The 23,403-nt window shown below is 46.1% G+C and overlaps 1 protein-coding gene across 3 annotated transcripts in view; it reads right to left on the bottom strand.

Annotated features, from left to right (window-relative positions):
- chn2 (chimerin 2) overlaps positions 1 to 23,403 on the bottom strand; it is a 485,758-nt gene that overhangs the window by 219,254 nt on the left and 243,101 nt on the right. For all 3 annotated transcript variants that reach the window (XM_070880837.1, XM_070880839.1, XM_070880840.1), the window contains one exon: positions 7,546 to 7,584. In XM_070880837.1, the coding sequence (XP_070736938.1) occupies positions 7,546 to 7,584 (39 nt within the window). The remainder of the gene's footprint in view (positions 1 to 7,545; positions 7,585 to 23,403) is intronic.

The raw sequence follows: 23,403 nt of genomic DNA, 5'->3' as shown, positions 1-23,403 counted from the left end.
ATGTATTTATATAGAGCCTTTAACGTAGTGAAATGTCCCAAGGCGCTTCACAGGAAAATTATGAGATAAAAAGTTTGACACCGAGCCACAAAAGGAGAAATCAGGGCAGGTGACCAAAAGCTTAGTCAAAGAAGTATGTTTTAAGGAGCATCTTGAAGGAAGAACGAGAGGTAGAGAGGCGGAGAGGTTTAGGCAGGGAGTTCCAGAGATTGGGGCCTAGGAATCAGAAGGCATGGCCACCAATAGTTGAGCGATTATAATCAGGGATGCTCAAGATGGCAGAATTAGAGGAGCGCAGACATCTCGGGGGAGTTGTGAGGCTGGAGAAGATTACTGAGCTAGGGAGGGGCGAGGCCATGGAGGGATTTGAAAATAAGAATGAGTAATTTGAAATCGAGCTGTTGCTTAACCGGTAGCTAATGCAGGTCAGCAAGCACAGGGGTGATGGGTGAGCTGGTCTTGGTGCGAGTTAGGACACGAGCAGCCGATTTTGGATCACTTCTAGTTTACGTAGGGTAGAATGTGGGAGGCCAGCCAGGGGTGTGTTTGGAATCGTCAAGTCTAGAGGCAATGAGAGCTTCAGCATATTTATTAAACCTTCAATCAACCTGTGTAACTTCTTTTTAATAATTTGGAAATACTTTTAAACTCTTAAACTTTTAAAACAACTTGGAAACCTTTGGGGAAATTTTCAACCTTGGAAGAAACTTTCGAAAACATCCCTCGGAACCCCTAATACCTGCCCCCAACCAAGCCTCGGGCCATCTACCATCAATGGCGCTACTTGGCGCTGAGTTTGCGGCCAACACCTCGCCATAGGCAATTAGGCTTATACAGTAGAGCCTGGTCTCCAGTCATCTTGGACCCCCTTGCCACTGGACCAAGACCTTGCTCAGATAAGCCCGTGTGGTTGCCAGTGTGCAGCGGCCACCCCACGTAAAAACAACTCATGCATAGGCATCTTCCACTTCGTTAAAATGAAGTTTGGGACCTGGAACGTCAGGACCATCATGGACAATTCCAATAGCAATAGGCCGGAACGCCGCACCGCCACAGTTGCCCGGGAACTTAGACATTTTGACATTGACATCGCCGCCCTAAGCAAGACCTGGCGGGCAGGGGAAGGCCAGCTCAAGGAACATGGTGGAGGTTACACCTTTTTCTGGAAAGGAAAACCAGAGGAAGAATGCCGCCTTCATGGAGTCGGCTTCGCTGTCAAAAATGAACTGGTTGACCGCCTCAAAGACTCCCCCTGCGGGGTTAACAAACGCCTCATGACTCTGTGCCTTACCCTATCCCGGAACCAATGCACCACAGTCATCAGTACGTACGCCCCAACACTCGATGCAACAGATGAGGTTAAAGACAGTTTTTATTCCAACCTCGAGACATCCCTGTCCTGTGTCCCCACGGGCGACAAATTGATCCTTCTAGGTGACTTTAATGCCAGGGTCAGCAAAGACACAGCCCTCTGGGGAGGCGTGATTGGCAGAGAGGGGGTAGGGAAAGCCAACTCCAGCAGTACCCTACTCCTGACAAAATGTCTAGAACACGAACTCCTCATCACCAACACCCTGTTCTGCCAGAGGGACAAATACAAGGCATCGTGGCAACACCCTCACTCCAAACACTGGCACCTGCTCGACTATGTCATCATCCGAGCCAGGGATTGCAAGGATGTGCGCATCACACATGCCATGACAGGAGCTAACGACTGCTGGACGGACCATCGCCTAATCCAATCCATCATCAATATAAACATAGCCCCAAAGCAGAGGGGACAGCAGAAGCAGTGCAGCAAAAAAGTTAATGCCAGGGCTCTGAAAGACCCAGCTAAGAGAGCCCTATACAGCAAGCGCCTCACAGCTAATCTGGCTTGCCTTGATGACCCTGAGATGCTGAATGCCCACAGCGTTTGGTCTGCCCTCCAGGTTTCCATAACCAGTGCGTGTGAAGAGACGCTTGGTCACTCAACCAGAAAACACCAGGAGTGGTTTGATGAAAATGATCAGGAGATTCAAGAACTCTCAGATCATAAGCACAGAGCATTTCTGAGCCTCAAGCAACAACCCAACTCGGGAGCTGCAAAGCAATGTTACAGCCGTCTCAAGGCTGAGGTCCAACAAAAAACCCAGGACCTAAAGAACAGATGATGGATGGAGAAAGCACAGGAGATACAACAACTGGCCGACAGCCACCATATGAGAGGATTCTTCATTGCAGTCAAGGCCACCTACGGTACAAACTCCCAAGGCCCCACCCCACTCCCGGCCAAGAACGGGGAAACACTCATCAAGGACACCGAGGTTGTCAGGGCCCACTGGAAGGAGCGCTTTGAAGATCTCCTCAAATCGAGACTCTGCCTTTGACTCGAGTGTTCTCAACTTCATCCCGCAGCATGCGACCCGCCACCACCTCAGTAAAGCCCCAACACTGCACGAGGTAGGCAAAGCCATAAAACAGCTGAAGAATAACAAGGCTACGGGTGCGGATGGAATTCCTGCTGAGGCGCTAAAATATGGTGGAGTGGCGCTGTTGGCGCGGATACATGACCTCATCTCGCTCATTTGGAGGGAGGAGAGCATGCCGGGAGATCTCAGAGATGCATTGATCATGCCCATCTTTAAAAAGGGGGACAAGTCTGACTGCGGCAACTACAAGGGAATCTCCCTGCTACCAGCCACTGGGAAGGTTGTCGCTTGAGTTCTCCTCAACTGTCTTCTCCCTGTAGCCGAGGAGTTTCTCCCGGAATCACAGTGCATATTTTGTCCCCTATGGGGCACAACGGACATGATCTTTGCGGCGAGACAGCTGCAGGAAAAATGCAGGGAGCAGCGCCAGCCCTTATACATGGCCTTTTTCGATTTTACAAAGGTCTTTGACACTATCAACCGTGAGGGCTTATGGAGCGTCCTCCTGTGTTTTGGATGCCCTCAAAAGTTTGTCAACATCCTTCGCCTGCTCCACAGCGACATGCAGGCCGTGATCCTTACCAACGGTTCCGTTACAGACCCAATCCACGTCTGGACCAGAGTCAAACAGGGCTGTGTCATCGCTCCAACCCTCTTCTCAATCTTCCTCACTGCCATGCTCCACCTCACAGTCAAACAAGCTCCCCACTGGAGTGGAACTAAACTACAGAACCAGTGGGAGGCTGTTTAACCTACGCCGCTTCCAGGCCAGGTCCAAGATCACCCCAACCTCTGTCGTTGAGCTGCAGTACGGGGACGACGCCTGCGTCTGCACACATTCTGAGGCTGAACTCCAGGATATAGGCGACGTATTCACCGAGGCATATGAAAGCCTGGACCTTACGCTTAACATCCATAAAACAAAGGTCCTCCACCAGCCTGTCCTCGCCACACAGCACTGCCCCCCAGTCATCAAGATTTACAGCGCGGCCCTCGACAATGTGGACTACTTCCCATACCTCGGGAGCCTTTTATCAACAAAGGCTGACTTTGATGTGGAGATTCAACATCGCCTCCAGTGCGCCAGTGCAGCCTTTGGCCGCCTGAGGAAAAGAATGTTCGAAGACCAGGCCCTCAAATCTACCACCAAGCTCATGGTCTACAGGGCTGTAGTAATACTCGCCCTCCTGTATGGATCAGAGGCATGGACGATGTACAGAAGAAACCTCAAGTCGCTGGAGATATATCACCAACGATGTCTCCGCAAGATCCTGCAAATCCCCTGGGAGGACAAGCGCACCAACATCAGTGTCCTTGCCCAGGCTAACATCCCCAGCATTGAAGCATTGACTACACTCTATCAACTTCGCTGGGCAGATCATAGTTCGCATGCCAGACACGAGATTCCCTAAGCAATTGCTCCATGCGGAGCTCCTTCACGGCAAGCGAGCCAAAGCTGGGCAGCGGAAAAGTTACAAGGACACCCTCAAACCCTCCCAGTGACATCACCACTGATGCCTGGGAGTCCCTGGCCGAAGACCACCCTAGGTGGAGAAAGTGCATCCGGGAGGGCGTTGAGCTCTTCGAATCTCAACGCCTTGAGCGTGAAGAGGTCAGGCGCAGGCAGCGGAAGGAACGTGCGACAAATCAGTCCCACTCCCCCGACGAATGTCTGTCCCAACTGTGACAGGGTCTGTGGCTCTCGTATTGGAACATTCAACCACCAAAGGACTCACTTTAGGAGTGGAAGCAAGTCTTCCTCGATTCCGAGGGACTGCCTATGATGATGATGATGAGCTGAGGCAAGGGCGGAGACGGCTGATGTTATGGAAGTGGAAATAGGCGGTCTTAGTTATGCTGCAAATATGTGGTCAAAAGCTCATTCCAAGGTCAAATATGACACCAAGGTTGCAAACAGGCTGGTTCAGCCTCAGACAGTAGTTGGGGAAAGGGCTGGAATCGGTGGCTAGGGAAGGGAGTTTGTGGCAGGGGCCGAAAACAATGACATCGGTCTTCCCAATATTCAAGTGGAGAAAATTTCTGCTCATCCAGAACTGGATGTCGGACAAGCAGTCTGATAATTTAGAAATCGTGGAGGGATCGAGAGAAGTGATAATGAGGTAGAGCTGGGTGTCATCAGCGTACATGTGGAAACTGACGCTCTGTTTTTGGATAACGTTACCAAGGGGCAACATGTAGGTGAGAAATAGGAAGGAGCCAAGGATAGATTCTTGAGGGACACCAGAGGTAAAGCAGGGGTGGGAAGAGAAGCCATTGCAGGTGAGGGAGTGCAGCGAAGGTTCACCAGACTGATTCCCAGGATGGCGGGACTGACCTATCAAGAAAGACTGGATCAACTGGGCTTGTATTCACTCGAGTTCAGAAGAATGAGAGGGGACCTCATAGAAACGTTTAAAATTCTGATGGATTTAGACGTTAGATGCAGGAAGAATGTTCCCAATGTTGGGGAAGTCCAGAACCAGGGGTCACAGTCTAAGGATAAGGGGTAAGCCATTTAGGACCGAGATGAGGAGAAACTTCTTCACCCAGAGAGTGGTGAACCTGTGGAATTCTCTACCACAGAAAGTTGTTGAGGCCAATTCACTAAATATATTCAAAAAGAAGTTAGATGTAGTCCTTACTACTAGGGGGATCAAGGGGTATGGCGAGAAAGCAGGAATGGGGTACTGAAGTTGCATGTTCAGCCATGAACTCATTGAATGGCGGTGCAGGCTAGAAGGGCCGAATGGCCTACTCCTGCACCTATTTTCTATGTTTCTATGTTTCTATGTTTATTCTCTGGCTACGATTAGATAGATAAGAATGGAACCAGGCAAGTGCAGTCCCACCCAGCTGGATGATGGTGGAGAGGCGTTGGAGAATGAAGGAATGGTCAACCGTGTCAAAGGCTGCAGACAAGTCAAGAAGGACGAGGAGGGGTAGTTTACCTTTATCACATTCACAAAGGATGCCATTTGTGACTTTGATGAGAGTCATTTCGGTACTGTGGCATGCGCGGAAACCGAATTGGAGGGATTCAAACATAGAATTGCGGGAAAGATGGACACGGATTTGGGAGGCGACAATACGTTCAAGGACTTTGGAGAGGAAAGGGAAGTTGGAGATAGGGCGGTTTCAAGGAGAGAGGGGCTGAGGGTTGCTTTTTTGAGGAGAGGGGTGATGATGGCAGTTTTGAAGGAGAGGGGGAAAGTACATTAGGAGAGAGAACCGTTAATAATGTCAGCTAACATGGGAGCCGGAAAAGGAAGTTGGGTGGTCAGCAGTTTGGTGGGAATAGGGTCAAGGGAGCAGGAAGTGGGTCTCATGGACAGGATGAACTTGGAAAGGTCATGAGAGGAGATCGGAGAGAAGCTGGAGAAAGATGTGAGGTCAGGGATAATGCAGGGGTGAGCTTTAGACGGAGTTTGGCCTGGTGGGCTAGGGGTAGGATGGGAAGAGGCAGAGGCAGCCAAATGGATGGTCTCAATCTTAGAAACTTAGAAGTCCATGAGCTCCTCACACGTATTGTTGGAGGTGAGGATGGAGAGGGGTTTAAAAAGACATTTAGCAGTGGAGAATAGAAGCTGGGGTTTATCTTTACATTCCAGAATGATTCTGGATAGTGAACAATTTTGGCAGACGAGAGCAGGACCTGATAATGCTTTATGTGGTCCAGCCAGATCTAGTGGTGAATGGGTAAACCATTATCCGTTTAAGTCTGTGTACCTTGAACTTAAGGGAACGAAAATCAGGGCTGTACCAGGGAGAACAGCCAGGGAGAGAGAGAGTAATTGTTTTAACAGAGGCTAGGACATCAAAGGTGCCGGTGAGGGTGTGAATGAGCAGATCGGTAGCTGCTGGAATGTCGTGGTGGACAGTTGGGAGTTCATAAGTGCAGTTTTAAGGGAGTCGGGAGAGAGTTTTTTCCAGGAGCAGACACAGAAGGAGGTAGGGTTGAGAGGGGGGGGGGGGTGGAAGGGAGATGTGAGTGGAGAGCGAAGCCAGGAAATGGTCATAGATGGCTTTATCTGCAATTGATATGGAGAACATTAAGCAGGCAATGGAGAGAATTTACAGATGAATAACAGGATAGGTATTAGGTGGCTATGATGGTGAGAGGTGGCAGAAAGCTCTGTCACAAATGGTGTTGTAGGGGGGTATGTAAACGACACACAAGTAAACCAGTCAGAATTGTGGATGGGGCAGGTTGGACCAGAAGGCTGGAGAGAACTGCAGATACAAGTTGAAACAAGGCTACGGAGGAACCAGAGATTGAGGATTTTGTGAATGATGATGTGCAGGGGGGCCAGGAAACCAAAATTCTAACATTAACAAGATAGTGCAGGAGCTTCCAAGGGCAGTGAGAGCTACCTCATGAGGTGGTATCTAAGGGAATTCAAGAAACAAACTACTTTTGGTGGTAAATGGAGATGGCTACAGCATTGGATGCTGCGGGTCACCAATTTTTCCTCACTGTGGATGGATTGAGTTCTCACACCGGTTTTCACATTGCTCAATTGTGCACATAGAAGTAGCTCCATTGGCCAGAAACGAGAAATCTTAATTATGATTTTTGAAAAACTGTGCATGTGATATTGCGTTAGGACAGAATGTCATATAGACAAATTCAAAAGCAGGTGTTGAAATGTATTGATCCATCCCTCTCAACAGGAAACAATCCCCAAAGGCTGAATATGTTAAAACTGTTTGCAGTGATGGCAGGGTCGAGATGAAAAAGGAATAATTAAATAAAATTAAAGGCAGTTGCTAATTTTAATTGCTTCAATGTTGTCAGAGCTGGTTGCACTATAATATAAATGGAATTAATTCACAGCTTCCATTATAAATAGTTCTGCAGTATAAATGGGGCATTAGATTACCAAAAACACAATTTTTGAAGAATTAATGTTCTCTTTTACTGACCGTCAAGTACATCTGTTAATTTGTCTTCAAGGAAATAATTAAAAATAAAATTAAAGCCTTCATTGCTAATCTGACATTAATATGGAGGGGAACAGACGACATTTCTGGTGCTATGTTAACATCGAAGGACATCAATGTATTATTATAACTCACTTGTGTATAAAAACATGTACACCATCATACATTTCAAGCAGTCAGTGTTTAAACTTACAATAGGATTTCCATATTGGTGGCTGATATTCTTCTGCATCTAGAAAATAAAAAAGAAAATGACCTGTTAAAAAAAAATTAGAGCATATTTTTATCTTCATCATTCTGTGATTCTTTCATTATTCATAAACTGTACATTATATGGGCTCAATTTTCCTCAAAGCTGTTTTTTGGCGCACTTGAAGAGTTATGCCGTATTTTGGGGGTCCAAGTACACCAAAAAAAATCATCCACGTTTCCCCGTTTGAATTCTTCATTTTAGCGCCGCCTAGCCTGTCGTTTAATTTTCGAGGTGGAGCCCAAGATCTGCGCCAAAAAAGATCGGGTTGCTATGGTAATTAGGAACACAATGCGAGCTGAGGCTGGAAAGTGAAACATACAGCCAGCTCACAACAAGCACAAGCACATTAAACATTGCAGCAACTTACCTCCATTAAATAATTAAAATGTAATGACAAAAGTCTATCTCTCCCTCCCCCCACCTCCCTACCCACTGCCAGTCCCAGCTCCTATCCCAGGCCGAAGGGCCTCCCAGTGCCAGTCCTGGTCCCTGCTTCTAACCCAGGCCGAATGGCCTCACTCCTGGTCCCCGGTCCTATCCCTGGCCAAATGGCCTCCCTCCTCCCGATCCCCGCAGCCATCCCAGGCCGAATGGCCTCCCGGTCGTGGTCCCCGCACCTATCCGATGGCCTCTCCCTCCTGGTCGCTGCACCTATCCCTGGCCGAATGGCCTCCCCCTCCCGGTCCCCGCACCTATCCCTGGCCGAATGGCCTCCCCCCTCCCGGTCCCCGCACCTATCCCTGGCCGAATGGCCTCCCCCCTCCTGGTCCCCGCACCTATCCCTGGCCGAATGGCCTCCCCCCTCCTGGTCCCTGCACCTATCCCTGGCCAAACGGCCTCCTCCCTCCCCACTCCTAACTATGCCCAAAAGACTCTTTCCCACCCCCCCCCCATCCCTCTCTCTCTCTCCCACCTCTCTGCTGCTGCTGCTGACCAGGCCGTGGAACTGCATCAGCTGTACTGATTTACTGACCTGCACTGATTTTCTTAACTCACCAGAAGGTTTTGCCACAGAGGCCACATACGCCATCCTAAGAAGAATTGGAATAAATCGGAACTGGCCAAACTTGCATAAGTGGCCAGAATTGACGCGGGTGGGTGGCAGGTTATGATACAAAAAAAAACAAACCTAAAAAAATTGTAACTGAGTTACGCTGGCGCACATTGATTGGGAAAACTTGTATTTTTTTTAAAACTTAGGCCAAAGAAAGCCTAAAAATGGCGCAAATTACTGGATAAAATTGAGCCCCATTTATGTCAATTATATATCTCTCAAACATAACTCTCAACACAAAAAGGTAGGAAGACCCTCACCAAAGTATATAAATGTTGTTTTACAGGTATTCTACAGGTGGATTAGTAATACATTTTAAATATTGGGAGGAAAATTGCAATCAGAGGCTTCCTTTGGGAGAACGCCCTCGACCAGAATTTTTTTTAAATGAAAATACCTGGTGGACCCGAAGGTTCGTAGGATTGCGGTAGAAGGCCTAGTTTCTCAGTCCAGCGTGCGGAAACATGTTTTCCAGGCACGTATTTGTATCCTGGGATCACGTGGGCCTGGACCACCGATGAACATCTAGTATTCTCATTGATAATAATGGGAACTCCATTTGTACGAGCTCCCATTACTATCAATGAGAATACCCACCAGAAACAAGAAAAAAAAACATTTAAAAAACACCTCCCAGATTTAAAATTAATTGAAATTGAGTGTAATGAAATGTTTTAGAAAAAAAAATTTCTACACTAGAGTTAAAAATAAACTTACCTTAATGGACAGGGTTTTTAATATAAAAATTAGTGATTAAATTCCATTTTTCTATGTTTTAAAACTCTTACGCTGGTAAAAGTAGGCTATACGCCTGCTTTTACCGGGCGTAAAAATTTGAAGGACATTCGCTGGGCAAGAGTTGGGCAAATAGTTCAATCTCTGCCCCGCGGATGTCCTTCTCCCGGGGATGCGTGCGATTTGTCAAAGCTGGTTCTCGGTGCATACGCATCGCGCGCCGAGAATCAGCATTTGCGTGGCCTCTTTGGGTGCGTGCGCACATCGTACGTACCCGAAGTGGCCACAATTTTCGGCCCATTATCTTTTATTTCATAGCACAATCAAAATTATTCTAAGAATAAAATTAAAGTTGCAGGTAAAGAAATCACATTTGTAAATAAGTTACACCATGACAAGAAGTATAACCTTAAGTAACAGAAGGAATAAGTCACTCAACAACATACCAATCCCTTTGCTCACAAACTCTGGGTTGATAATACTTTTCAAAATGGAGTTTAAGCATCATTTTAAGTAGACCCTCTATTTGACAAGGTTGTTCTGTTTCAAACTTAGTACGTAAACTATTCCTTCTTTCATTTCACATACAAGTACACATAAGTTGATACTTGGCAGAGTTTCAGGTTTGTAGTTGTACCCATCTTCTGGTTACAAATAACAACTTACATTTAAGGTTTCTGCTGTCCTTTGGGAGTACCACAAGTGTCTCCTTGTAGTGAAACCTGCAGCATATTGCATTAGTACAGCTTCTGTCCAGAACAGGGTTCATTTGGACCACGTCCAAAAGTATGTGCAAAGCTGCACCTTTGTCTCACATCCTCTGCAGCAGTTACGGATATGGGAGTATTTTATTTAGTTTTTGAGAAAAGTGGAATATGTATATTATCTTAATCTAAATCACTTTTATTATTTTACAGACTCAGAATGTGGCTCCACCTCCATGTTGCCTTCAAGCTGTTTATCTGTTTCTCTTGCCCACAATGTAAACATTCTCAGTTCTCAGTAATATAAATGTTCCATGTAGTGCAAATCAATTTAAGAATTTGTCAGCTTCTATACCAACTAGTTTCCTTGTACAGTCCATGTGGAATTTTGGAAATACCTAGACCAAAGCATAGCACAAAACCCAAATCTCTGTTTCTATATATTTTTTTAATCTGATCTTTTAACAAATATTCTAGTATCTTTCTTACCACTGGCCTTAAGATAACTGGTCTCTAGTTCCCTGGATTAATCCCTTTCTGATGATAGGAATTATATTTTCTGTTCACCAGTCCTCTGGCACTATTACTTGTTCTATTGAAATTGTTATTCATGCCTCTGCTATCTCCTCACTAGTTTCTTTGGTATCCGCAGATGCAATCCACCTGGATCTAGGAGTTTGTTCTCCTTCAGTTTGGCTGGTTTGTCGAGTATGTCTTTCTTTATTAACTGTTGCACTATAATTCCTGACTTCTATGGTTCTCATTTTCTTTTCCGTAGCCTCTTCAGTGAAAACTGAGTAAAGTATCTGTGATATATTCTTTATGACCCCACGAAACACACACACGTCACAAGTTGGCTTCAACACAGGAACTAGTCAGGTGACCTGTCACCTGATGTCTTTATAGCAATGGCTGCATTACCACAGTAGTCCACGATGTGAGACTATATATTATAATTACTTCTTCATTAAGGAGGGAGAAGTGTAACAAACAATCATACATAACTTGCATGTTTATACATAACAAAAGATATGGACTTAGTTTGCCATATTTACAAATCAAACTTAACCACGGGTTTTCTGTTTCAAAGAGGATACCTTTGCTCTTGAACAGAACTTTCCAACAGGGTGTTGAACTTAGACTCATTCTAGTCTGAGTCTGAGGAGATCTTTCCTCCAAGGAATGCCCTTGATCTACATTTGAACTCTCTACAACGTCGGACTGTTTGTCTGCGTAACTCGAACTTAAATTCTGACTTTCTCGTGGACTTGTTTCTAGTACATTTGATGTAGCATAGGCTACTGGTACTTCACTTGTAATAAGACTATCTGATGAGTCAGAAATAATCGAATCATTCCAACTTTCAACTCCTTCCACATCTGTAGGTAAAAGATGATCAATGTGAACAAACCTAACCTGTCCATGATCAAACATCTTGACCAAATATGTGAGAGGACCACATATCTTCACCACTCTTCCTGATAACCACTTTAACCATTTATGGTGATGGTTCTTCACCTTCTGATTTAATTTCACACTTCTCCCTCTTATTCTACCTCTATTATGATTCTCTTTAGAAGCATCATAGTGAACTAACATGGTGCTCTCTACCAACTGGCTTTTAACATGCCTTGGCTGATGTGTGGCATTCTTCTGACCAGTTCCAATGGATCTGTTTTTTCCAACAGCTCATTCAGTGGATGTAACACTGTAGCCAAATTTGGTAGGAACTTCCCATAATAGTTCAAAAGACCCAAAAACGACCGAAGTTGAGTGACATTCATGGGAGTGGGTGCATTTCAGATTGCATCCAGCTTTCCCTTGGTTGGATGTAAACCATATTTGACTACTCTGTGCCCCAAGTATTCCACTGAGCTTTGAAATAACTCACACTTGCGAGCAGTCACTCGTACTCTGTGCTTCTCTAGCCGTTTGAGCACTTCATTCAGTATGTTATTATGGATTTGCCTGTTTGGTACTGAAATGAGTATGTCATCTAAATAACAAACTACCCCTTCAATGCCTTATCAAATCTGGTTCATCACCCCTTGAAATATGGCGGGGGCAGAAGACACTCCAAATGGTAGCCTATTAAATTGATATAGGCCTAGATGAGTATTTATTGACTAGCATGACTTGGACTCCTCGTCAAGCTCCAGTTGCAAGTAGGTATTTGTAGTAGTAGTGAGGTTGGTGACAGCATCAAACAAGAAATTAGGGATGCGTGCAATAAAGGCACAGCAATTATCATGGGCGACTTTAATCTACATATAGATTGGGCTAACCAAACTAGTAGCAATACGATGGAGGAGGATTTCTTGGAGTGTATTAGGGATGGTTTCTGGACCAATATGTCGAGGAACCAACTCGAGGGCTGGCCATTCTAGACTGGGTGATGTGTAATGAGAAAGGACTAATTAGCAATCTTGTTGTGCGAGGCCCCTTGGGGAAGAGTGACCATAATATGGTAGAATTCCTTATTAAGATGGAGAGTGACACAGTTAATTCATAAATGAGGGTCCTGAACTTAAGGAAAGGTAACTTCGATGGTATGAGACGTGAATTGGCTACAATAGACTGGCAAATGATACTTAAAGGGTTTACAGTGGATAGGCAATGACAAACATTTATAGATCACATGGATGAACTTCAACAACTGTACATCCCTGTCTGGATAAAAATAAAACAGGGAAGGTGGCTAACAAGGGAAATTATGGATAGTGTTAAATCCAAGAAAGAGGCATATAAATTGGCCAGAAAAAGCAGCAAAACTGAGGACTGGCAGAAATTTAGAATTCAGCAGAGGAGGACAAAGGGTTTAATTAGGAGGGGGGAAATAGAGTATGAGAGGAAGCTTGCCGGGAACATAAAAACTGACTGCAAAGCTTCTATAGATATGTGAAGAGAAAAAGATTAGTGAAGACAAACGTAGGTCCCTTGCAGTCAGATTCAGGTGAATTTATAATGGGGAACAAAGAAATAGCAGACCAATTGAACAAATACTTTGGTTCTGTCTTCACGAAGGAAGACACAAATAACCTTCCAGAAGTACTAGGGGACCGAGGGTCTAGTGAGAAGGAGGAACTGAAGGATATCCTTATTAGGCGGGAAATTGTGTTAGGGAAATTGATGGGATTGAAGGCCGATAAACCCCCGGGGCCTGATAGTCTGCATCCCAGAGTACTTAAGGAAGTGGCCCTAGAAATAGTGGATGCATTGGTGATCATTTTCCAACAGTCTATCGACTCTGGATCAGTTGCTATGGACTGGAGGGTAGCTAATGTAACAACTTTTTTAAAAAGGACGGAGAGAGAAAACAGGTAATTATAGACTGGTTAGCCTGACATCAGTAGTGGGGAAAATGTTGGAATCAATTATTAAAGATGAAAAACAGCGCATTTGGAAAGCAGTGACAGGATCGGTCCAAGTCAACATGGATTTATGAAAGGGAAATCATGCTTGACAAATCTCCTGGAATTTTTTGAGGATGTAACTAGTAGAGTGGACAAGGGAGAACCAGTGGATGTGGTGTATTTGGACTTTCAAAAGTCTTTTGAGAAGGTACCACGCAAGAGATTGGTGTGCAAAATGAAAGCACATGGTATTGGCACATGGTATTGGGGGTAATGTACTGATGTGGATAGAGAACTGATTGGCAGACAGGAAGCAGAGTGTCGGGATAAACGGGTCCTTTTCAAAATGGCAGGCAGTGACGACTGGAGTCTCGCAGCGCTCAGTGCTGAGACCCCAGCTCTTTACAAGATACATTAATGATTTAGATGAAGGAATTGAGTGTAATATCTCCAAGTTTGCAGATGACACTAAACTGGGTGGCGGTGTGAGCTGTGAGGAGGACGCTAAGAGGCTGCAGGGCGACTTGGTCAGGTTAGGTGAGTGGGCAAACGCATGGCAGATGCAGTATAATGTGGATAAATGTGAGGTTATCCACTTTGAGGGCAAAAGCACGAAGGCAGAATATTATCTGAATGGCGGCAGATTAGGAAAAGGGGAGGTGCAACGAGACCTGGGTGTCATGTCATTGAAAGTTGGCATGCAGGTAACAGCAGGCGGTGAAGGCGGCAAATGGTATGTTGGTTTTCATAGCTAGGGGATTCGAGTATAGGAGCAGGGAGGTCTTATTGCAGTTGTACAGGGCCTTGGTGAGGCCTCACCTGGAATAGTGTGTTCAGTTTTGGTCTCCTAATCTGAGGAAGGACGTTCTTGCTATTGAGGGAGTGCAGCAAAGGTTCACCAGACTGATTCCCGGGGTGGCTGGACTGATATATGAGGAGTGACTGGATCGACTGGGCCTGTATTCACTGGAGTTTAGAAGGATGAGAGGGGATCTCATAGAAACATATAAAATTCTGACAGGACTGGACAGGATAGATGCAGGAAGAATGTTCCCGATGTTGGGGAAGTCCAGAACCAGGGGACACAGTCTAAGGATAAGGGGTAAGCCATTTAGGATTGAGATGAGGAGAAACTTCTTCACTCAGAGTTATTAACTTGTGGAATTTCCTGCCGCAGAGAGTTGTTGCCGCCAATTTCTTGGATATATTGAAGAGGGAGTTAGACATGGCCCTTACGGCTGAAGGGATCAAGGGGTATGGAGAGAAAGCAAGAAAGGGGTACTGAGGTGAATGATCAGCCATGATCTTATTGAATGGCGGTGCAGGGCCGAATGGCCTACTCCTGCACCTATTTTCTATGTTTCTATGAACTTCAGCTCAGAGTTACTGAGCTGGACTTTGAGGTGCATCAGGGATAGGGGAATTACCTGGACACATTGGTCCAGGAGACAGTCACACCCCTTAAGTTAGGTCTGGTTAGTGGTAAGGGACTGCAATTCAGGCAGATAAGGGGACCCCAGGTGCCGTGCTGGGGGAGCCTCGGCATTTGTCCTTATCCAACAGGTATGAGGTTCTTGCTGCCTGTGTGGATGAGGGAAAAGCCTACAGGATGGATGAGCAAGTTGTCCATGGCACCATGGTGGAGGAAGCCATTGAAGTGGGGGGAGTGAAGGGGAATGTAGTTGTGGTAGTATAGTCAGAGGGATAGATACTGTTCTCTGCAGCCACGACCAGGATTTCCAAAGGTTGTGTTGCCTACCCAGTGCTGGGGTTAAATACATCTCCTTGCTGTTGAAGAACTTGGAGTGAGAAGGGGAGGATTCAATTGTCGTGGTCCATGTAGGAACCACAACATAGGTAGAACTTGGAATGACGTTCTGCTGAGAAGGTATGAGGAGTTGGGGTCCAAATTAAAAAGCACAATGTCCAAAGATAACAATCTTGGGATTGTTACTTGAGCCACGTGTCAAGTGGCATAGGGATAAGCAGATTAGAAGGCTAAATGCGTGGCTCTAAGAGTGGTGTGGGAGGCAGGGTTTTTGCATCATGGGGCACTGGCACTAGTAATGGGTAAAGAGAGAGCTGTTCCGTTGGTACTGGCTCCACTTAAACCAGGCTAGAACCAGTGTCTTGGCGAATTGAATAATTCGGGCAGTAGACAGGTCTTTAAACTAATGAAGGAGGTGTGGGAGGATTCTGGAAAGAGTAAATTAATAAGCAGCAAGAGAAATAAATGTCAAGGCTCTAGAGCAGAGCAAATTTTGGGGGTAAAAATAAGCAGAGTTGTTCAGGAAGGGACAGAGAGAACAACAAAGGTAATAGGGCATCAGTAACTAAGGTGACATCAGGGAAAACGAGAAAAAAATCAAAGCTGAACACAAAATATATCTGAATGCAACAAAATAAATGAATAGCGCAGACAGAAATGAATAGGTTTGAATTAATAGCCATTGTAGAGGTTGGAAACTCAATGTTCCAGGATACTAAACCTTTAGAAGAGATAGGCAAAATGGAAAAGGAGGAGGGGTACCCTGAATATAAAAAAGATAGTAGGGAGAAAGGATTTAGCTCTTAAAATCAAGAAGTAGAATCAGTTTGGGTGGAGCTAAGAAACAACAATGGGCAGAAAACATTAGTGGGAGTAGTCTAAATAATATGGAGAAATGTGAAGTTATCCAGTTTGGTAGGAAAAATAGAAAAACAGCATTTTATTTTAAAAACGTTAAGAGATTGGGAAATGTTAATATTCAAAGGGACCTGGGTGTCCTTGTACATGAATCATTGAAAGTTAACATGCAAATACAGCAAGTAATTAAGAAAGCAAATGGTATGTTGGCCTTTATTACAAAAGAATTTGAGTATAAGAGTAAAGATAACTTACTGAAATTATATACGGCCCTGGTGAGATCACACCTGGAATAGTGTGTACAGTTTTGGTCTCTTTACTGAAGGAAGGATATACATGCCAGTGAGGGAGTGCAACAAAGGTTCACTAGACTGATTCCTTGAATGGGGGGGGGGGGGGGGGGGAGGCGGTGGTGTAATTGTCCTATGAGGTGAGATTGAGTAGAGAAGGCCTATATTCTCCAGAGTTCAGAAGAATGAGGTGTGATGTCATTGAAACATACAAAATTCTATAGGGCTTGACAGGGTAGATGCAGGAAGGATGTTTCCCCTGGCTGGGGAGTCTAGAACCAGGAGTCACAGTCTCAGAATAAGGGGTCGGCCATTTAGGACTGAGATGAGGAGAAATTTACTCACTCAGAGGGTTGTGAATCTTTGGAATTCTCTACCCCAGAGGGTTGTGGAAGCTCAGTTGTTGAGTATATTCAAGACAGAGATCGATAGATCTTTGGATATTAAGGGAATCAAAGGATATGGGGATAACGTGGGAAAGTGTTGAGGTAGAAGATCAGCCATGATCTTATTGAATGGCGAAGCAGGCTCGAGGGGCCGAATGGCGTACTCCTGCTCCTATTTCTTATGTTCTTATGTGTTACAATTATGATGTAAAGGGGGCCTGAATGTGGTGTCAGGGCCTGACCATAATGAAGTGGAGTGAGACACCCTGAGGAAGAGTGTCACTTTACTTTGCTATGGAATCAGTTTGGACCTTCACATCCAACTTACAGTCCAAATTTAGCATTGTTGCAATGTCATTTTGGCTTCATAATGATGCTAAACTTGTGGAATTTGAATGCATTGTACGGTGGAGGTAGGCTAAGTTGGGTTTCTGGTGAACTTGTTGAATTCAGGGCTTAGTATTCAGCAGAATTGGCATACAAATTCTATGACTATTTTTGCTACACTAAATAAGAGTACAAATAAAGAGGACTGGTAACAAGAGATACAATTAACATACCATAAGAGAGATTTCAATGTTTACACACTTTTCTCAGTGTGAAATAAATCAAGGAATTGATTTCAATTGCTGAATGTACGTGATAGCTATCATATGTCAAGGCCTGCCGAAAGAAGGTAATATAATATGCCCGAGCTTTCATTTGCTGCAGAAAGCAATATGCATTCGAGTTAAAAATGTTGTAGCTCCAACTTGCTTTCATTCTGCTTCTAGTGCACGATTATTTTTTTATAATACTTTAGAACTCTTACATATGTGCACACTTCCTGTCCATAATACCTTACTTCCCATTTTCATGCTTCTTACCACATGTCAATTTTTCCATTATAAATTCCTATGTCCGTACTGCTTCCCAAATTGCCGCAAGTTTAGCTATTGAATTATAAATAATTACAGAAAAATAACAGACCAGATGACATTAAAATGGAGATGGAATTATGTTGGTGCACCCTGGTACAATTATTTCCCATCTTCTAACCCTGCCTCATCTGAAGATCCCTATGTGCAATGCCACAGGGAACTGACCAGTATATCAAATAAACACCTTTTTAATACAATATATGTTTTTAAATATAATAACCCAACCTGCCGATACATTGTGGAATACAAGAAGCATCTAAATTATGCATTTCAATAAACAGAAGAGAACATATTCCTCGTAATTAAACATGTCTATCTACAGAAATTAGAGGTTTAATTTTGTAAGTTCTCCCATTTTATTTTCCAACCTTTCAGAATTATTGAACTAACCAAGCGTATCATACATAGAAAATTCAAATCGCGTATTTTCCCATTTAAATTAGAAACTTGCTTTAACCTTTAGACTGACAGCAAGTCCAAAGAAACTTGTGTCTCTGGGCCAAGCAGTTCTCTATGTTATTTAGCTCACTGTGATGCTGAAAATAAATACTAATATTAAAGCCACCAAACATCATGTTATATTTTCTCCAATTAAATATTGGGAAGACCAAAGCCATTATCTTTGGTCCCCGCCACAAACTGAATTCCCTAACCACTGACTCCATCCCTCTCCCTAGCATCAATCTGAGGGTGAACGATTGTTCACAACCTAGGTATCATATTTGACCCTGAAATGAGTTTCTGGCCACATATCCGCTTCATAACTAAAACTGCCTTTTTCCACCTCTGTAACATTGCCCGCCTCTGCGCCTGCCTCAGCTCTTCTGCTGCTGAAACCCTCATTCATGCCTTTGTTACCTCTAGACATGACTACTCCAACTCACTCCTGGCTGGCCTCCCACATTCTACACTACGTAAACTTGAGGTCATCCAAAATTCAGCCGCCCGTGTCCTAACTCGCATCAGGTCATGATCATCCATCACCCGTGCTTTCTAAACTACATTGGCTCCCGGTTAAACAATGCCTCGATTTCAAAGTTCTCATCCTTGTTTACAAATCACTCCATGGCCTTGCCCCTCCCTATCTCTAATCTTTTTCAGCCTCACAACCCCACAAGATGTCTGCGCTCCTCAAATTCTGCCCTCTTGAACATCCCTAATTATAATTGCTCAACCATCAGTGGCCGTGCCTTCAGCAGTTTGGGCTCCAAGCTCTGGAACTCACTTCCTAAACCTCTCTTTCCTCCTTTAAGACCCTCCTTAAAACCTACCTCTTTTATCAAGCTTTTGGTCATCTGCCTCAATTTCTTCGTTTGTGGCTCGACATCAAATTTATCTGTTTTGTCTTGCAACACTGCTGTGAAGCACCTTGGGACATTTTACTATGTTAAAGGTGCTATATAAATACAAGTTGTTGTCGTTGTTGTTTTATTAATGCTAAAACTATGAAAGAATGAACATTTATTTGTACTTTCCCAGTCATCAATGTTTCCTTCTGTTCACTGTTAGTGTTCAATCTTTAACTTTTAAAACTTTATTTTTTCTACTCCACTTAATCTATTTTTTTCTAACCTTTTCCTCCTTAAGAAAAGTCAATGTTAAATCTTACACTCTTCCATCTTTTTATTCTGGATCTATCCCTCCAGTTTGGAGTTGGGAGCAAGATCCTTTTTTTTAAAAAAAAGTGGAAAACTGGCTTCAAAGGCTGATTTTTCAACCAATCAACAACGTAGACTCAGCAGATTGACTGATAGATAGATGTGAGCAGCTCACTGACATGTAGAAATAATGGGCCCAAGTTTCGGCCTCAGTTGCTCCTGATTTTTTGGAGCAACTGGTGTAGACGGAGTATCTTAGGCCCCAAGTTTCGTCCCGCGGCGAAAGCGGCGCACCTCCGAGCTGGGCGCCTGTTTTTCGCGCCGAAAACTGCGCTTAAAAAAAAGTCCGATATTCTCGAGCTCCTTGGAGCTCGATGTCTGCTTGGCGCGGCGCGCTCTTCACAGCAGGGGGCAGAGCCTAACACTTGCGCCGATTTTCTAAGTAGCAGGGGGCGGGTACAATTTAAATTAGCCTTCGTGGTGCTGGCAACCCTGCGCGTGCGCGTTGGAGCGTGAGCGCATGCGCAGTCTCAAACAAACATTGGCACTCGGCCATTTTTGAAAGGACTGCAGAAAAAGTGAAGATTTGTTTCTTGGACCCACTGACGCCGCCCCATAAGCGTGGCCGAACAGCCTAAAGAATCTTAATCAGCTGCGTGTGTCCTGTGTTCTTTCTTCGGCTTCCAGCCAGCCACTGATGCCGCTGCAATCCGCGGCGGGGAATGAAGGCCTGCCTGAAGCACCGCAGCTCAGCTCGAAGACTGCCTCCCGCCTACCGCTGCCGTCGAGACACTGACGCCACACCCCTGCCTGTCTCCAACATAAAAGACCTGCCTGAAGCACAGCAGCTCGAATGCTGCTACTGTTTCACAAAGGTAGGAAGATGGTTTATTTAATATTTTCTTTGCTTATACATTTTTATTCAGGTTTGATTTATTTGTATAATATTTGTATAAGTAGAACTAAGGATTGATTGTAGAATTTAATGACTTCCCTTCCCCCCCCTCACCTCGTTCCCTACGCCTAATTTGTAACCTACGCCTGATTTTCTAAAGTGTAGACAAGGTTTTTTCGAGCGTACAAAAATCTTCACTTACTCCATTCTAAGTTAGTTTGGAGTAAGTTTTCACTGACGAAACTTTGAAAACAGGCGTAAGTGGCCGGACACGACCCCTTTTGAAAAAAGAATTCTGTTCCAAAGTGAAACTGTTCTAACTGACTAGAACTGGAGCAAACTAAATGGCGAGAATTCCGATTTCTAAGATACTCCGTTCTACACCAGTTGCTCCTAAAAATCAGGAGCAAATCATGGCGAAACTTGAGGCCTTAGAAATTCAAATTCTCAGTCTCTGTCAGTGTCTCTATCTCTCTGTGTGTCAGTGTTTGTGTTTCTGACAGCGAGGGGAGAGGGAGGAGGGGGGTAGAGGGAGAGAGGGGGGCAGGGGGAGGTGAGGAAGGGAGGCAGAGGGGGAGGGAGGGAATTGGGAGGGGGGGGGAGAGAAGGGGGAGGGGGGGAGAGAAGGGGGAGGGGGGGAGAGAAGGGGGAGGGGGGAGAGAAGGGGGAGGGGGGGGAGAGAAGGGGGAGGGGGGGGAGAGAAGGGGGAGGGGGGGAGAAGGGGGAGGGGTGGAGAAGGGGGAGGGGTGGAGAAGGGGGGGAGGGGTGGAGAAGGGGGAGGGGTGGAGAAGGGGGGAGGGGGAGAAGGAGGGGGAAGGGGAAGAGGGGAGAAGAAGGGGAAGGAGGGGGAGGAGAAGGGGAAGGAGGGGGAGAGAAGGGGAAGGGGAAGGGGAAGGAGGGGAAGGGGAAGGAGGGGGAGGAGAAGGGGAAGGAGGGGAGGAGAAGGGGAAGGGGGGGAGGAGAAGGAGAAGGAGGGGGAGGGGAGAAGGGGAAAGGGGGGAGGGGAGAAGGGGAAAGGGGGGGAGGGGAGAAGGGGAAAGGGGGGGAGGGGAGAAGGGGAAAGGGGGGGAGGGGAGAAGGGGAAAGGGGGGAGGGGAGAAGGGGAAAGGGGGGAGGGGAGAGAAGGGGAAAGGGGGGAGGGGAGAAGGGGAAAGGGGGGAGGGGAGAGAAGGGGAAAGGGGAGAAGGGGAAAGGGGGGGAGGGGAGAGAAGGGGAAAGGGGGGGAGGGGAGAAGAGAGAAGGGGAAAGGGGGGAGGGGAGAAGAGAAGGGGAAAGGGGGGGAGGGGAGAAGAGAAGGGGAAAGGGGGGAGAAGGGGAAAGGGGGGGAGGGGAGAAAGGAGATGGGGGGGAGAAAGGAGAAGGGGGAGGGAGGAAAGGAGAAGGGGGAGGGGGAGGGGAAAGGAGAAGGGGGAGGGAGGCTGAACGGGCCGGCCCAAGACTTCGGGCAGGGCCCATCCCCAGCATCAGATTTACAAGGTAGGTGGCGTTGGGTGGGTCGGGTCGGGTCCGGGGTCCAGGGTCGGGGAGCGCGGGTCGGGTCGGGGGGGGCGGAGGGAGGTCGGGTCGGGTCTGGGGGGGGGGGGGGTGGAGGGAGGGAGCGTGGGTCGGGTAGGGGGGAAGCGCGGATTGGGTCCAGTCCGGGGGGTCGGGTCCGGTCCAGTCCGGGGACTGGGGGGGGGGGGGGAGGGAAGGAAGCGGGAGTCGAGTCGGGTCAGGAGGAAGCAGGAGCTGGGCGTGGGAGGCAGCCTTATGCACGCAGCCCCAGTGAGGCCATTTGGCCAGGGCTAGGGGCTGCGTGCTTCGGGCCCCTCCCACACAGTTTTGGGCGTCAGGAGCTACTGCACATACGCGCCCACTGTAGTGCGCATGTGCAGAGGTCCCGGCACTGTTTTCAGAGCAGGGACCTAGCTCCGCCCCCCACAGCTCGTGCTGCGCCGCGCCTGACTCCAGAGGACCCGCAGGGAGCCGGAGAATCTGTAAGTTTTTTTTAGGCGCACTTTATGGCGTGAAAAACCGGCGTCCATGTCAGAGCTGCGCCGTTTTAGGCGCGGCCCGAAACTTGGGCCCAATAATTGGTCATGGACACTCCCAACAATTGAACGTGTGCCTTATAGCCCAGGGGGCCCTGGATCAATTAACTCAGCTGCAGCATTTAGAACGTTAATATTCTTGGGCAGAAGTTTATTTGATCCATCTTAAAGTAAATTCAGTATTTTTCAACTGAATCAGCTGAAAAATATTTCGCAGTTGTAAGAGGACAGGAAATGTACAACACATCTGCACACACATATTTGATGATTTTCTCTTTCAATATGATTCCCTTAAGGTTGGAATTAATGCAGATTACTACTGGTAAATGTTTGACTGCTGAAGTGGATAGAAATGTGACCTCTGAGAAATTTGTACAAGTAACACTTCTAGCCTTGAACTGGAGCAATGGCGAGAACAGACCTTCTTGGGGATGGAGCGAAGCCAGGGAAATAAAGAGCGGAGAGAGCAAAAAGAAAATCAAGGAGCGACATCACAGGACAGCAGATAGGTGATTGGTTGGTAAGTATTCATTTTTTAGTAACCTCTAAGCTAGGGAAGTGGGTTAAACTGTAACTTGCTATTACTTTACTGAATTAGTAACTTTACTAAATAAACCAATTAATTAATAAAACTGAAATAATTGATTGAAAAAATATTAATTAACTAATCAAATAAATAACGAATGTTAGATTGACATGGCAGGGCAGGTGGTGTGCTGTAACTGCAGCATGTGGGAGTTTGTGGAGACCAGCGCGATCCTGCAGCTTGAGAAACTTCGGCTCAGAGTTGTTGAGCTGGAGCCTGTAGTGCATACACTGCGGGGCATCAGGCAGGAGAGAGTTACCTGGACACTTTGTTCCAGGAGGCAGTCACACCCCTTAGATTAATACTTTAGAATTCGTCAATGGTCAAGGACAGGAGGGTGTGACCGCGAGTGAGTAAGAAAGGTATGGGGACCCAGGATGTAATGATGGAGGAGCCTAGGCCCTTGCCTTTAACAAACAGGTATGAGATACTTGCTGCCTGTGGGGATGAGACAAGGACTGCAGGGTGGATGATCAAATTGACCATAGTGCAGGAGGCCATTCAAGTGGGGGGAGTGAAAAGGAATGTGGTAGTGGTAGGGGACAGTATAGTCAGACGGAGAGATAGTATTCTTTGCAGTCATGACTGGGTGCTCCGAAGGTTGTGTTGCCAGTGTCAGTG

The sequence above is a fragment of the Pristiophorus japonicus genome, chromosome 5 (genome assembly GCF_044704955.1).
Source record: "Pristiophorus japonicus isolate sPriJap1 chromosome 5, sPriJap1.hap1, whole genome shotgun sequence".
In the NCBI taxonomy this organism is placed as follows: Eukaryota; Metazoa; Chordata; class Chondrichthyes; family Pristiophoridae; genus Pristiophorus; species Pristiophorus japonicus.
The sequence above is the reverse complement of the archived record's forward strand: the minus strand, read 5'-3'. Positions and strand labels throughout refer to the sequence as shown.